Here is a 15,345-nt window from a genome sequence, read left to right on the forward strand (position 1 = left end):
GTGGAAGAACACCGAGAAAATTTGCTTTGTTCAGTGTTGAATTTTTCTCTTAACATTAAAGTAGCAGCAGATAAATCCACATTTATTTGCTGCTACAGTAGACTTTATAAAGGGTTACATAGCTTCTATGGACAAAAAGAGGCAGGATCCGTGTGAGGGCGGTAGCACTCCCAGTTGCAATTCTTTTCCATGTGGTGGCACAGTCGATTAAGGCAGCGTCTGGGAACCTCTCTGACGTAGGTTCGAACCCTCATGACGGCCCCTTGTGGATTTGTTCATATGATGCATCACGCTGTTATGATTTCTTTGTGTAATTCAAGGGCTATGATATACTAAAACCCTTATCTCACATGATGATCATTCAGACGAATGTAATCAGTAATCATATAGATTATGTGGATAACCTAAAAAAACATAAGTGATGACACACACCAGAAGATGAAGGGACGACGACGACGTGTCGGACCGTCCTGGACCATTAATCAAGACGACGACGTGTCGGACCGTCCTGGACCATTAATCAAGACGACGACGTCTCTTCATCTTCTGGTGTGGGGTCTGGTCATCATATCATCAGCCACGTTATTGTGACTCATCGTCGACATCAGAGTGAATGAGGTAACTGCATAGCTCCAGTTATTTAATACTTAAGGGTGCCTTCTTTTGATAATTACTTACTTAATACTTAAGGGTAAAATGAGTGAACATTCAATAATGTGAGATCATGACTCAGGTCCTGTAAACAGAGAATACACTTGGAGTGTTTAGAATATAAGAATCGAGGACTGGGAGAACATTACAGGAAGATCTTGACATTACAAAGAAAAAAACATTACAGGAAGACCTTGACATCACAAGGAAGAAAAGATTACAGGAAGAGTTCCTGGACGAACTCCAGGAATGCATAGATAAATAGCTGTTAAGAGATCAGTCTTAACAATTTTCAGTTACTGAAGATAGGTAAGGAAGGAGGTGACCAGAACAATTGTATACTATAACTGGACATCAGCTACAGGAATCAGAGACAGAAATATTTGGTGGGCATAATTTTAACCTAACACCTGTGACACACACACAAACAGGGTAACATTGGCAAGACATATGAAGCTGGTAAATAATTAAATGACATTTTAAAACATAAATACAGGTTCGCTTTTTAAAGATAAAGTATGTAACGTATGTAAGACCAATATTAGAGTATGCAACGCCGGTCTGAAATCGAGAACGTATGGAAGACTCTACTCAGAACGAAATGTCCATGTAGCACAGGCTATAGTGAGCCCGTACTTGTGAGTTCGGTTATTCACAATAACCTTGTTATTATACAAAGGTTGCTCTTATGATACAAGGGGTTGCTGCTCAGCCTTATAGTAGGGAGTGAACGGTGCTGGAAAAGTTAAGTAGCTGGCAGATTCACGAAACAATTAGGCAAGTAGAGAACTTACGATCATGTACATCTTTCCTCAATCTGTGACGGCTTTGGTTACATTTATTAAACAAGCATGAAAACGTGCCAATCAACTGTTAATATTATAAAACAGCCTTCTGGTGCTTCGGAGCTCATTAACTGTTTAATAACTGTAAACAAAGTCGCCAAAGATTGAGAAAAGATGTACAGGTTCGTAAGTGCTTGCGTAACTGCTTCGTGAATCTGACCCCTGGCAGGAGAGGGGGGGGGGTCAAGCCCTACCCCCAGAGTTTGTTGGTTACTCTGAAAAGTAATAATATATTCAATAGTTCAAATAGAATTAAATACCGTTAGAGTGACAATAGACAGGAACATGACATCAGCAGAGACATGGTCCTGGGTTCGATCCCAGGCGCCGGCGAGAAACAATGGGCAGAGTTTCTTTCACCCTATGCCCCTGTTACCTAGCAGTAAAATAGGTACCTGGGTGTTAGTCAGTTGTCACGGGCTGCTTCCTGGGGGTGGAGGCCTGGTCGAGGACCGGGCCGCGGGGACACTAAAAAGCCCCGAAATTATCTCAAGATAACCTCAAGAAGATGGTATACAGAATGTATAAAAAGAGGTACTGAACAAAAAATCAATTTTTTTCTTCATAGAATATATATATTTATCTTCGAAAAGTAACATATTAGTTTCCATAAGTATATTTACGAAACATATACAAGATTATTTGGAAGCTATATAAAATATACATATATCAGTAGAAAATCCAGGAGTAGGAGTTTTTTTGTGAGGAAATATCCTCATATCTCATTTTAAGGAAAGATAGCACACTAAAAGTTGTAAATTAAGTTATCTTTCAGCATATCAGCAAAGAGCAGTACATAGCTGACGCTATCGTTTTTAAACATATAACAAGGACTGACAGACACATGGGTCAGGTGGTGAGTGGGTTCAGAACATGTCCTTAACCGGGACTCATTACTCGAAAGATGAATGCAAAAGACCTGAAAAGACAAGGAAATGTTTTTAACTGAAGGTAGAGAGAGAGAGAGAGAGAAATGAAGACATCCAGTATGAGAGAGAGAGAGAGAGAGAGAGAGAGAAATGAAGAGATCCAGTATGAGAGAGTTAAGCTCCAATATCTGACAGACTTCCTGGAACAGCAATACACAGAGAGAGAGAGAGAGAGAGAGAGAGAGAGAGAGAGAGAGAGAGAGAGAGAGAGAGAGAGAGAGAAGGAAGGAAGGAATTATCAAGGAAAAGCGCCAAGCCATTACGACTATATAGCACTGGGAAGGGGTCAGGATAAGGATTTGGGATGGGACGGGGGGAAAGGAATGGTGCCCCAACCACATGGACGGTCAGGGATTGAACGCCGATCTGCATGAAGCGAGACTGTCGCTCTACCGTCCAGCCCAAGTGGTTGGGTAGAGAGAGAGAGAGAGAGAGAGAGAGCAGGGGCGATTGACTGACTGATGAAGATCAAGCCACCAAAGAGGTGACACGGGCATGAATATAACCCTTAAGAGCATGGGGCTGGTTTTTGTGGCAATTTATATATGACGTTCGCAGATGATTGCCTTCGGGTGGTGGCATCCCACATCGTGCCACCTAATACCGTCCTGGTAGAAGTTGTTGAGGACCGCCAGGCAGTTCTCTTGGCCGTCCTCACGGTTGTCGGGTTGAGGGATGCCGAATCTGTAATACATATACACAGTCACTTCTGCTCTTCTACACTCCCTGCAGTGTAACATCTGTATTCCTAACTCAGGAGACCTTCCCGAGGGATATTCCAATATAAACATTGCTTTGTAGCACAGGCAAAGTAAAAAAAGAATGTGATATATTGCCTCGTGTGTAGCTATATTTGAGTCTGTCATTATGTAGCTTGTTGTAATAAGCCATATTAGGTTACGAGTGTGTGTGTGTGTGTGTGTGTGTGTGTGTGTGTGTGTGTGTGTGTGTGTGTGTGTGTGTGTGTGTGTGTGTGTGTGTGTGTGTGTGTGTTTACGTGTACGTGTACGATTACGTGGATTGACTTTGTCGGGGACAAGAAGACAGGCTTAAGGTTATCTATGATGCTAGGTAAACAGGTACATCAGGTGTAAGAAAAAGTGTCTGAAAATCTCGTCCTGCCTGAGAATTGGCTGCCCTGCACACACACACACACACACACACACACACACACACACACTCTCTCTCACACACCCTGTCCATGGAGGACAGAAGAAAATGTATATATTCTGGTTAGCATTGTAAATGTGTGGCCACGTCTGTGGTAGAAAATAATAAATAAGAAAAAAAAACTCTGGGCAGTATCACATCTACATTTGAAACTATGTACTATATGGAGTACAAAGTACTTCACCACATCACATCCTATAGTGCATTCCATTTGTTAACTACTCTGACACTGAACAAATTCTTTCTAATGTCTCTGTGGCTCACTTTGGTACTGTGTCCCCCCGAGCGAGTTCCACACGTGTCTGTACTCACCTAGTTGTACTCACCTAGTTGTGTTTGCGGGGGTTGAGCTCTGGCTCTTTGGTCCCGCCTCTCAACCGTCAATCAACAGGTGTACAGATTCATGAGCCTATCGGGCTCTGTCATATCTACACTTGAAACTGTGTATGGAGTCAGCCTCCACCACATCACTTCCTAATGCATTCCATTTGTCAACCACTCTGACACTAAAAAAGTTCTTTCTAATATCTCTGTGGCTCATTTGGGCACTCAGTTTCCACCTGTGTCCCCTTGTGCGTGTTCCCCTTGTGTTAAATAGACTGTCTTTATCTACCCTATCAATCCCCTTCAGAATCTTGAATGTGGTGATCATGTCCCCCCTAACTCTTCTGTCTTCCAGCGAAGTGAAGTTTAATTCCCGTAGTCTCTCCTCGTAGCTCATACCTCTCAGCTCGGTATGTGTGTGTGTGTTTGTGTATATTCAACTTACCCTCCGGTGTGTGACCAGCCAACAACATTAAAAGGTTCTCCATTGATCCACCTGAAGCCGGGGCCATTTCTCACCCCGCCGGTCCAGATGTATTCCAGTCGGTCTGTTCACACAAAAAAGTGACACATTTATTTACAAAAAAATATAAGATGAAAATATTAATGTAAAAAAAAAAGTGGAATTAATTTGGGTACAATGAAGTCATTTATGTGTAAATTCGTTTAATTATTAATGTAAATTGTAAATGTAATTAATTAATTAATTAATTAATGTAAAAAAGTGGGAATTAAATTGGGTACAATGAAGTCATTTATGTGTAAATTCGTTTAATTATTAATGTAAATTGTAAATGTAAATGTAAATGTAAATTATGTGTAGATTTGCATTGTCTCAACACAATGCATCGTTCTCTGATCATCATCAATCTCAATGCATTTCGACGCATGACAACTTCAGTATCTATATAAATAAAAATGGAAATGTTCGTTTGTTCAAAATCGCTAATCTCCGAAAGTTCTTCACCGATTGCTTTGAAATTTTGATATAACATTCCATTCGAATACGCGCGTGTTTTTATATTCCTACTATATAGATGCCACACCTGAGACAGGTAAAAACATTTTTTTTTAAACAGCGCCATCTTTTGCACGTAAGAGCAACACACACTATAATAAATATGCTACGATTCCATTTCAATGTTTCCGATTGCATTGATAAGTGGAATTTTCATTGATTTTGATTTATTTTCCGTTTGTTTTAATTATTTTGTGTGACATTGCGTTGGAATTGAGCTGTGTTGTTTACCAATCAGTTCATTTCATGGGTATAAGTATAGATGCCACACCTGTGACAGGTAAAACCATGCTTTTTTTGAAAAACAACATATCTGTTGCACATAAGAGCAACACACATTATACTAAATATGTTATGATTCCATTTCAATGTTTCCGACTGAATTGATAAATTGAATTTTCATAGATTTCAATTTTCATTTTCATTTAATTATTTAGTGTGACATTGCCTTGGAATTGAGCTGTGTTTACCATACCGTTCATTTTGTGAGAATAGTTTATTTTTAAATTTTTTATTTTTTTTTTAACTGTTCTTATTTTTCAGTAATGGGAACATCAGATTATTTGATGTTCCCAATTTTCTGATGGGAACATCAGATTATTTGGGAATGCATCGGACGAGGGAGTGGGGAATGGTGGGGAGGACGAGGGGACAAGGGAGGAGGACAAGGTGACAAGGGAAGGGGGGATGGTGGGGCGGAAGAGGGGACGAGGGAGTGGGGAATGGTGGGTAGGACGAGGGGACTGGGGGGGGGGAGGACTGGGAGACGGGGAAAGGTTGCTGTGCCTCTGCAACACACATTGGCTGCTGAGCCACAGCAACGCGTGGCCGGGTACAGCTAGTATTATTATATAAATAGCTCATGCACACATGTCGTTTGTGCTTAACCCTTAAACTGCTGAAATAGACCACTCCTAAAAATAGTTTAATTACCCCCTATAAATTGCTCAGTTTAACGGGAGTGTGTCTATGTGTGTCTAAGATTAATACTACTTCAGCGATGAGATTGGGGCCTTATACAAATAAAGGAAATGTAACTAACTTGAGCCAACAATGCTGTTGATGTACTGGAGCTCGTCATGGGAGCTGATGCCCACAGGCTGCCACCCGCCGCCCAGACTTGTACACAAGCCGTGAGCCTGTCCGCCGGTGTACTTCCTGCCATTGTCGTGTCTCCAGGAGAAGTAGTACTGACTTCTGCCGCGGACGTCATCAGGCTATAATATCAACATGAATCTTAACATCACCTGTATATACTATCTGCGGATAATAATTAACACATAGAATAATGTATATATTGTTATATATAAATTGCTTAAATGTTACTGCTTTAGATGCCTCACGAGCTTCCTGGACTGAATCTCCAACCTGATAAAACTGAGGATGGCGACACAAAATTTAACTATTGATTTGGATCATTAAATGATGTAGGTTTTTGATGTTTGTTAACATTAGCAACAAGTTGATGTAAACAACGGTTAACTCACCTGAACACCACCAAAGCCTTGACCACCGAAGCCTTGACCACCGAAGCCTTGACCACGGAAGCCTTGACCGCGGAAGCCTTGACCACCAAAGCCCCGAGACCCTTGGAACCTATTGAAGCTCGAGAACTGAGGTTGACGCCCGAAGAATTGACAAGCCGCCAGCCCGACCAGGGCGAAAAGCAACACAACCTTCATCTGGGAAGGAGAATACATGTGTGATGATACATAAAAAATACATAAAAAATACATAAAAACTAGATCTTGAATATAGTTCAAGTTCAAGTTCAAGTATGTTTATTGAGACAAGAAAAAAATACATCTCAAAGGGATAGAGTAGCTTAGGCTATTTCTACCCCCCTCTACTTCAAGTCCCTCAAGGGGCGCACAAATTCAGTGAGTACAGATACACAAATCACAATACAACATTTAACATTGCATATTAATATAGTAAGTGTTACAATCATTGGGGCAAAATTCTTGTAGTTCCTAAGTATTCTGTCTATCATATCATTATCACACATCCAAACAATTTGAAGTGGTACACTACTTATTTCCTTATTTCTATGGTTATCCATAATTTGACACTTTAATACATAATGGTCTTCCAAGTTCAAGTAGGTTTATTGAGACAAGTTAAAAAAAAAAAAAAAAAAAAAAAAAAAAAAAAAAAAAAATCAAAGATTAGCTTAGGCTATTTCTACCCCTTCCCATACTTCAAGTCCCTCAAGGGGCGCACAAATTCAGTGAGTACAAATACAAGAATCCCATGTAACATATCAGGTTAATATAGTACTATCTAAGAGTATAATAGTGTACATCCACCGCACTAGATTTTAACCCATTAACGCTCCAAGATAATATTCTCACTCTACTTTCATCCATGATTTAATAAAACTACCTTTGCCCTGTCTGTCACATTCCATGAGATACGAGATTTTCTCAGACAGACTCTCCCAACACTGTAACATTTCTGCTTTCTCCTCATTTGCACAACAGCTACTAGCATCAAAGGTGATCTTATTCATATCTAATTTCTTTCTTATTTCTCTATACCGTTTTACTTTAACCTTTGTTTCGACATTTGTCACTACAGAAGGTTGAACGCTAACACTACTAGAAAGTTCATTTTCCTGACTATCCTCTATCATCAATACGTCATGTTCTTCCTTACTTTCTTCAACGCACATTTCACGTCCTGTTTCACTTTCCACTTCACGTCCTATTTCACTTTCCATTTCACGTCCTGTTTGACTTTCCATTTCACGTCCTGTTTCACTTTCCATTTCACGTCCTGTTTCACTTTCCATTTCACGTCCTGTTTGGCTTTTCATTTCACGTCCTGTTTGGCTTTCCATTTCACGTCCTGTTTGGCTTTCCATTTCACGTCCTGTTTGGCTTTCCATTTCACGTCCTGTTTCACTTTCCATTTCACGTCCTGTTTCACTTTCCATTTCACGTCCTGTTTCACTTTCCACTTCACGTCCTGTTTCACCACCATCTTCACCCCGTCTACCCCCCATAGTTAATTTTTCTAATGCCTCAATCCTCTTTTCTAGTTTTTTTAGATATTCCAATATTTGAGTACCAACCTCAGAGTTCACTATATTGACCTGAACCTTGTTTCCACAAGGTTTAATTTTTTCAGCTGCATTTCCTACTTTCCCTAGGCTCGCCTTAATTGTCTCTGTTCCTTTCTCCCACACATTGTTCATAGGCGCTGTCATTGGCTTCCAACTGTTTCCTCCACGTTCCTGCTGCACAATCTTTCCTTCCTTCGAGGATACATCTATCCTGCTTGTAGCACCCGTCCTCGAGTCTCTCAGATGAGGCTTCATGCGACATAGATAGGAACCAGCATTGTGGCTTCCTCGACAATTGCAACAAGATGGGACGATTTTTTCACCGTTTTTAATCTTGACTCTACACTCTCGAGAGTCGTGTTTCTTACCACAGTACCGACACCTGGAGTCAAACTGGCATTTCCAAGCCATATGTCCCCAACGAGAACACTTCATGCATAATATGGGCTCCTCAATGTATTTTACAACTTTCCTGTAGCCTAGTCCTTGCACAAAAATTCTTTCTGGAGCCTCACCCTTTACCAAGGCAACAACCTGGCTTTGTTTTTCACCACGAACACTGTTCCTCTTTGCCCAAACAACACTATCATTGTTGAGCAATAGATAATCAGGATCCAAATAAGTTGGATACTTAAACACTATGACCTTGGTGTACATCATACCTTTTTCCGGAGTAACCATCACAATATTCTCAAACCCATCCTTCGTTAGGTGTTCCACGGCCTCCTCTGTCCCAACTGTTATATAGGGCCGGTGAAGACCCTCCTTGAATAGTGGTTCATATTCAAAAAACTCCTTAGCCAAACGAACCGTCCACTCCAGCTTTTGATGGAAATTCAGTTGACATGCTGTAGGGAACAACAGCCTCTTCCTTCCATTAGTCTGCATCTCCCGCGTCCTGCTGAGCATGTCTTCATTTTTTGGTCTCTTTGTTATTTCCTCCTCACTGTCTTCGTCTCGCTGTCTTTGAATATTTCTCCGTTTATATCTGTTTACTACTGCTTGATACGGCCTAGTATCATCCTGTCTGCCATCCCCACTGTCACACTCTCCAGGCCCAGTACAGGATCTTCCATCACCTAGGCAGACCGCCTCAGCCATTTCCTCGATACACAAAGGCACTGTATCACTGCAACAGTCGAGAACAAATTCACAACATCTAGCTGCAGCAGCCACGTGCAAACACGAAGATGCGGAGCAACACGTCCTCCTCGCATCATGCAGCAGACCGCACTGTCTTGAATATACTTTACTGTGAGGTAAATGCTATATCCTTTCAACAATATCCGGATAATTTTTAAGCAATCTAAGGAGGCACTAAAGGTTTCTTAACACATGACAATGACCATATGATTGTAAATTATGTTTTTCATCCACCGAAGTGGATGAAAAAAAATTGCACTGGGGCTACGGTTGCACCTGTGAATAAAAAAAATATTTAATAGCCTACAATCTATGGAATATCTCAAATTCACTTAATACATTTAGAAATTGCAGAAACTCCAAGTGTGTGTACTTTCTGAGCCTTGTGTCTGTTATCATTGAGTTTTTTATTATCTGAGAGTATTATTTTGCTATTTATTATTTACTGACGGTCATTATTTATGACTGATTTAACTGAGAGTATTAATCACAAGTACTAGGCTCACCCGCTTGAAGGTCAACCGGTGAAAGTAGTGTTTTGCACAATTACAAGGACGAGAGGAGCTACCAAACCACACTCACTCGACCTGACCTTGTATCCTGAGAGATACACAGTTTGATAACAGGTTCTCTCAGCTGTCTCGGTTGTATAATACTTGTATGATAGATTTGTTTACTTGAAAGAGTTGAGTAAGTCCCAGCTGCTTCTGGGTACGTATGAGTGACAGGATGAACAAGCTTTCCCATTGGAGGACGTTGTACATGCTGCTGTGTTGGGTTGTTTACTCACAGGATGAGTCCCGCTGAACAATACTGTCCCTGTGGTGGTTTGTTTAGTGAGTGAGCGAGACTGTAGACCTCACCACTCACTAACCTCACTCACTCACGCTGCACTCATTATTGCTAGCACTTAGACGACTTGTAAACAATAACTTAGACGACTTGTTAACAATAACTTAGATGACTTGTTAACAATAACTTAGATGACTTGTAAACGACAAGTTAGACAACTTGTAACTAATAAATTGAACTACTTGAAAACAACAACTTTAACAGACATGTAAACAGACGATTTGTAAATAATAAGTTAGACGATTTGTAAAAAAAAATAAGACTACTTATAATCAGTAACTTAGACAACTTGTAAACAATAATGTAAGCACCTTATTAACAATAAGTAAAATAACGTGCAATTAAGTTTGACAACTTGTAAACAAAATAGTTGACATGTAAACGATAATTTAGACAATTCTAATCAAAATCCCAGCATAGACGATGCCCAATAAAAACCAATTATCAACAACATATATTGCTAACTTGAAGTTTGAACCATAATTTATCTTAATACCTAACTTAACTTTTTGTACCTTACAGTTATCTTGCCGAGAAGTTTAACTTGATAATTAAGTTAAATGAATGTTTACTTTAAATTAAAATTTACTTTAAAAATAGGAACACGTTAATAGAGTAATGGTTATTATCCTGATGTTAATGGTTCTTATCGTGATGCTAATGGTCGTTATCGAGGTGTGAAGGGTCGTTACCGTCCTTACCTCACTCCCATCGTATATGTATGTATTGCGCGGTTTAAGGGTTAAGGGTTATCTCGGTGACGTTAGTGGTTGCTATCGTGACGCGTAGGGTCGTCACGGTTACGTTAAGGGGTCGTTACCGTGAACGTTATAAGGGCTATATTCCCGCGTGTTAAGCTTACACGCCCGGAGCTCCTTCGCAGTTGCCTATACGACCCCCAAAAACCCCATCCTCCAAAGCCTATTGCTTCACAATATTAAACCCTGGCTTTGGAAGAGTCATTCTGCGGTCCGCGCGCATCATCACTTGTCTGTATGAGTGTGTGTGTGGCCTGGACGACCAGTGACGCAGGTGACGCAAGTCTTGCATCACAGTCCGGACTCTGACACCACCACCACGCATGCTCTGGGTCACTGCCCACTAGACTCTAATGGCAAATGTCGACGCATCACTTCCCCCGGCAACTGCATTGTAGTGTTCCGACGTCCGTTGCCACTCAAGCAGGAATACGGACACACCAGAGGTGTTCGTTCCACGTATAGGGTGTATGATCACTGTGTGTATACTTTCAGTTTGAATTATGATCAAGTCTGAAGTAGATATGGCTAATATTTATGTTTATTAAGGCCGACACTAAGCCAAGTTGGCTGCCATATTTGTTCTGTTATTTATCAGCGAGGAGAAAAACGTTGTTGTGTTAGTATATAGGTTTAGGTCAAGTAGAGAAAGGGAAGAAGGCTGGTGGCCGAGTGTCGTGAGGTAGACCTAACACGGTGTGACCCCCAGGTTTGGACCCTAGCCCCGTGTGGCCCCCAGGTGTGGATCCTAACACCGTGTGGCCCCCAGGTGTGGACCCTAACACCGTGTGGCCCCCAGGTGTGGACCCTAACACCGTGTGGCCACCAGGTGTGGACCCCTAGCACCGTGTGGCCACCAGGTGTGGACCCTAACACCCGTGGTGTGTGACACTAGGTGTGGCTCCCAACACTGTCCAGAGAGAGAGAGAGACAGCAAGGGACCTTAGCTGGCCAAGGTCGTACGCTCCGACCCACCACCAAAAAACTTACGTCGCCCCATATCTGCTTGGCTACTCGTCTCGACGACTCGAGTTGGCAAAAAATTAACCATTCCTTCCAAGTGGTTGGGCACCATTCCTTCCCCCCCGCCCCTCCCATGCCTGTCCCATATCCCAAATCCTTATCCTGACCCCTTTCCCAGTACTTAATATAGTCGTAATAACCTGGCGCTTTCCACTGATAGTTCCTTCCCACGTTTCCAAATACAATGATCTTAAAGTAACATGGAGGATGATAGGTGGAGGATTGGTAACATGGAGGATGATAGATGGAGGATTGGTAACAGGAAAGGATGAGGGAGGGAGGAATGATAGCATTATGAAGGGTTATGGGACGGGGAGTGACACTGTCACACCCCCAGACAGTGACATAACTATAATTATTTATTTTTGTAACAGTTCCTACGATCCCAATTGCGCACATTAACGACCAATTATAACTTTATATCACAGGACAGCAGAGAGAAGGAAGGAATTATATCAAATGTCTCGTCTATTCCCTGTCCAACCACTTGGGCTGGACGGTAGAGCGACGGTCTCGCTTCATGCAGGTCGGCGTTCAATCCCCGTCCGTCCCTAAGTGGTTGGGCACTATTCCTTCACTCCCGTTCCATCACAAATCCTTATCCTGATCCCTTCCCAGTGCTAAATAGTATCTCCCTAAGTCTCAGTCTTATATAGGCTTGGGGGGGGTTATCCTAATTCCCTCTCTAGTCTATTCCCTCGTTAATTTTGTCTCGTGGAGAATGAGGTTATCAAGGCTTGTTCATCGCGTGCTTGTGATCCTATCGTGGAGAGGGGGGGGGGGACGGACCTGCTGCATGGGTAACAGCTTTTCCTCCATATCTAACTACCCAGTCTTTGCGCCCTGGAGAGATTGACAACCAGAGCGCAACTCCATAGTCTCAAAGAGACTGAAGGATGCCTACTAGTGTGATCCTATAGACTGTTTGTGTGGTGTTTAGCATATGTTAGTGTGCTTGGCTCCAGGGTGATGCGTTGGCGTGCGTAATTGAAATTGAAATAAGTTTATTGAGAATAATTACACACAAAGGGATGAGGTGGCTCAAGCTATTCTCACCCCATTGGCGTGCGAATAGTGCGTGATGTATGTTGAATTCCAGCCCAACCTGTTTAGGCAGTATTTACAGAAACGATGAGGACCGATGTACTTATATTGACGTAAAAAAGGGTTATCTTGAGGTTATCTTGAGTTGATTTCGGGGCTTTAGTGTCCCCCCGGTCCTCGACCAGGCCTCCACCCCACAGGAAGCAGCCCGTGACAGCTGACTAACTCCCAGGTACCTATTTACTGCTAGGTAACAGTAAATAGGCAATTAGAAAGTAGAAATCGGTACTATTGAATTTGGACAAACTGGAAAAGTGTGTGAACTATTGCTGCAATTTTTGTTTTAAGCTAACCTATCCTTGCTAGGCCTAATACACGCTCTCTGAGGCCTAATATAGTACATATATATACTATACTAGGCCTAGGAATGTTGAAGTTCGGCTCTTAGCTTTACCTTTTAGGAATATAAAGTGAATAGTTCAAAATTCTACTTTCTAGCTGGCCATTACGTCTATATATGTACGATGAGGCACATAGTTACAATAGTACAATAGTTACTAATAGTCACATAGTTACAATAAGTACTATCTAAAGAGGAGGATGGGTTGTTGAAAATTACCATACACCACTGTTGGATATCTTAGGCTGTCACTCCTTCAATTCAATTAATAATTCATTGTGTCGGGGGACAGGCAGCCAGTGTGTATATATATATATGTGCTAGGCTTATATCGTAGTCCCCCTCCTCCCCCCATCGTCGAATTATTGACCCTTCCCATAATGTAACCTCTCAACAAGCTCGTTAACTATTAGATACCTATTTACTGCAAAGGTGAACAGGTGCATGACGTGATAGGAAAAGTCACCCCTCCCCCCCCTCCTCCAATCACTTCTGTACCACCCGGGATTCGAACCCGAAATTCCCGATTGTGAGTCAAGAACGAAGCCGATTGTCCTTCCGCTGGACCCTAAATGGGGCTGTAAATATGTTGATTTGTAACTTTGAATGGGATATATATATATATATATATATATATATATATATATATATATATATATATATATATATATATATATATATATATATATATGCCCGTCTGTGACATTCATCAATGTTTCCCATTGTTGTGTTTTTCAAGAGATCCATAACCTTTAAGCACCTTTTTGCATTATTATTTTTGTATCAACCCATGTATATCTTGTAACCATCAAATGCATAATAAAGCACAAAAAATAAAAAAGGAAGGGGGTGGTAGGAGAAAAGCACACAGAAACTGTATTGGAGGGGATCTAAACATTCCCTCTGCGTTATGCGTGGTTTCCTCCGAGGCTATGGGTCCCCCTTCTTCCAGCTAGAGGTGGTACTCCCTTCCACATATATAAATATATATATATATATATATATATATATATATATATATATATATATATATATATATATATATATATTTGCTTTGCCAAATGAAAATCTATTCTACTTCTCATAATATACCTGACAAAAAGCGATGTTTTCACAGCAAAATTAAGATGTTCTGATCTTATGTCAAAGCCATAGGTAGATAGGTCCCTACACCTTCCATCCCACTCATACTTCACCCTCATCCTTTTTCCTGAATTTCCATCCTTATCCCTTATCCTCTTCCACCCCCATCCTTACCAAATCCTTTGGTCCTGAAAGCTCGAAAAATCTCTATCTTAAGTCGTATATGACAACCCATCAGTCATTATGACTGCACATGTAACAATCGGATGCAAATAGGATTGTTGACTTACGTTGCAAATGATTGTATTGCTAACCAATTACCAGGCAACACAAGAAAGGTAAAACTAAAACAACATCTCTAACCTTCCTAGGTGTAGCCAATGTTATCCTAGGCCTAACATAGTGCATATATGTACTATGTTATAGAATAGTACATACATAGTGCATATATGTACTATGTTATAGACCTCGGATAACGTTGGCAACGCCTATTAGGTTTGTGCTTTTGTTTTGGGTCCTCGTTTCTTATGTATCTTTTAGTTTTTACTTTTTTCAGATAGTCACAATGTGTACTGTTATCTACGTGCAACAGTGGATGTGTGTTTACATGTGCCTCTCAACTTGTGTATTTATTGTCTTTCCGGGGAATGAGTTGCACACACACATTGCCTCTCAATACAGCAACGAGCTCTTTGACTCCTCACTACATCAACAAGTTGCAGGCGATGAGTCGCAATAACGTGGCTAAAGTATGTTGACCAGACCACACACTAGAGGGTGAAGGGACGACGACGTTCCATTCCATTCGACGACCGTTCTCAAGTCGACTCGAGAATGGTCCAGGACGGACCGAAACGTCGTCGTCGTCCCGTCACCTTCTAGTGTGTGGTCTGATCATCAGCAAGTTGTCTCTCGCAACAGAGACTCCAGTTGCCCCTCACTTCAGCAACAGACACAATAGTTTCCTCTTACAACGTGAAGAGCCACTAGATATCTCTCATTACAAGATGAGACACTAAGATATTCGCAGCACTTGGG

At 41.3% G+C, this 15,345-nt stretch overlaps 1 protein-coding gene across 1 annotated transcript; it reads right to left on the bottom strand.

Annotated features, from left to right (window-relative positions):
- Positions 1-2,096: 2,096 nt before the first annotated feature.
- LOC123770700 (ATP-dependent RNA helicase A) lies at positions 2,097-6,645 on the bottom strand. Its single transcript, XM_045762805.2, has 4 exons — positions 6,425-6,645; positions 5,980-6,154; positions 4,365-4,467; positions 2,097-3,109 (listed from the first exon to the last, which is right to left on the bottom strand). The coding sequence occupies exons 1-4, from the start codon at positions 6,635-6,637 to the stop codon at positions 2,965-2,967; spliced, it is 636 nt and encodes a 211-aa protein (XP_045618761.1). The 5' UTR covers positions 6,638-6,645; the 3' UTR covers positions 2,097-2,964.
- Positions 6,646-15,345: the final 8,700 nt, after the last annotated feature.

The sequence above is a fragment of the Procambarus clarkii genome, chromosome 56, assembly GCF_040958095.1.
Source record: "Procambarus clarkii isolate CNS0578487 chromosome 56, FALCON_Pclarkii_2.0, whole genome shotgun sequence".
NCBI lineage: Eukaryota > Metazoa > Arthropoda > Malacostraca > Decapoda > Cambaridae > Procambarus > Procambarus clarkii.

Bases quoted from the DNA above. Each gene is read 5' to 3' on its own strand.
- LOC123770700 (XM_045762805.2), bottom strand. From the start codon at position 6,637: ATGTATTCTCCTTCCCAGATGAAGGTTGTGTTGCTTTTCGCCCTGGTC. The intron at 6,155-6,424 runs GTGAGTTAACCG...TTGATATTATAG, and splicing joins AAGGCTTTGGTGGTGTTCAG to CCTGATGACGTCCGCGGCAG. The intron at 4,468-5,979 runs GTTAGTTACATT...TTGTGTGAACAG, and splicing joins CAACAGCATTGTTGGCTCAA to ACCGACTGGAATACATCTGG.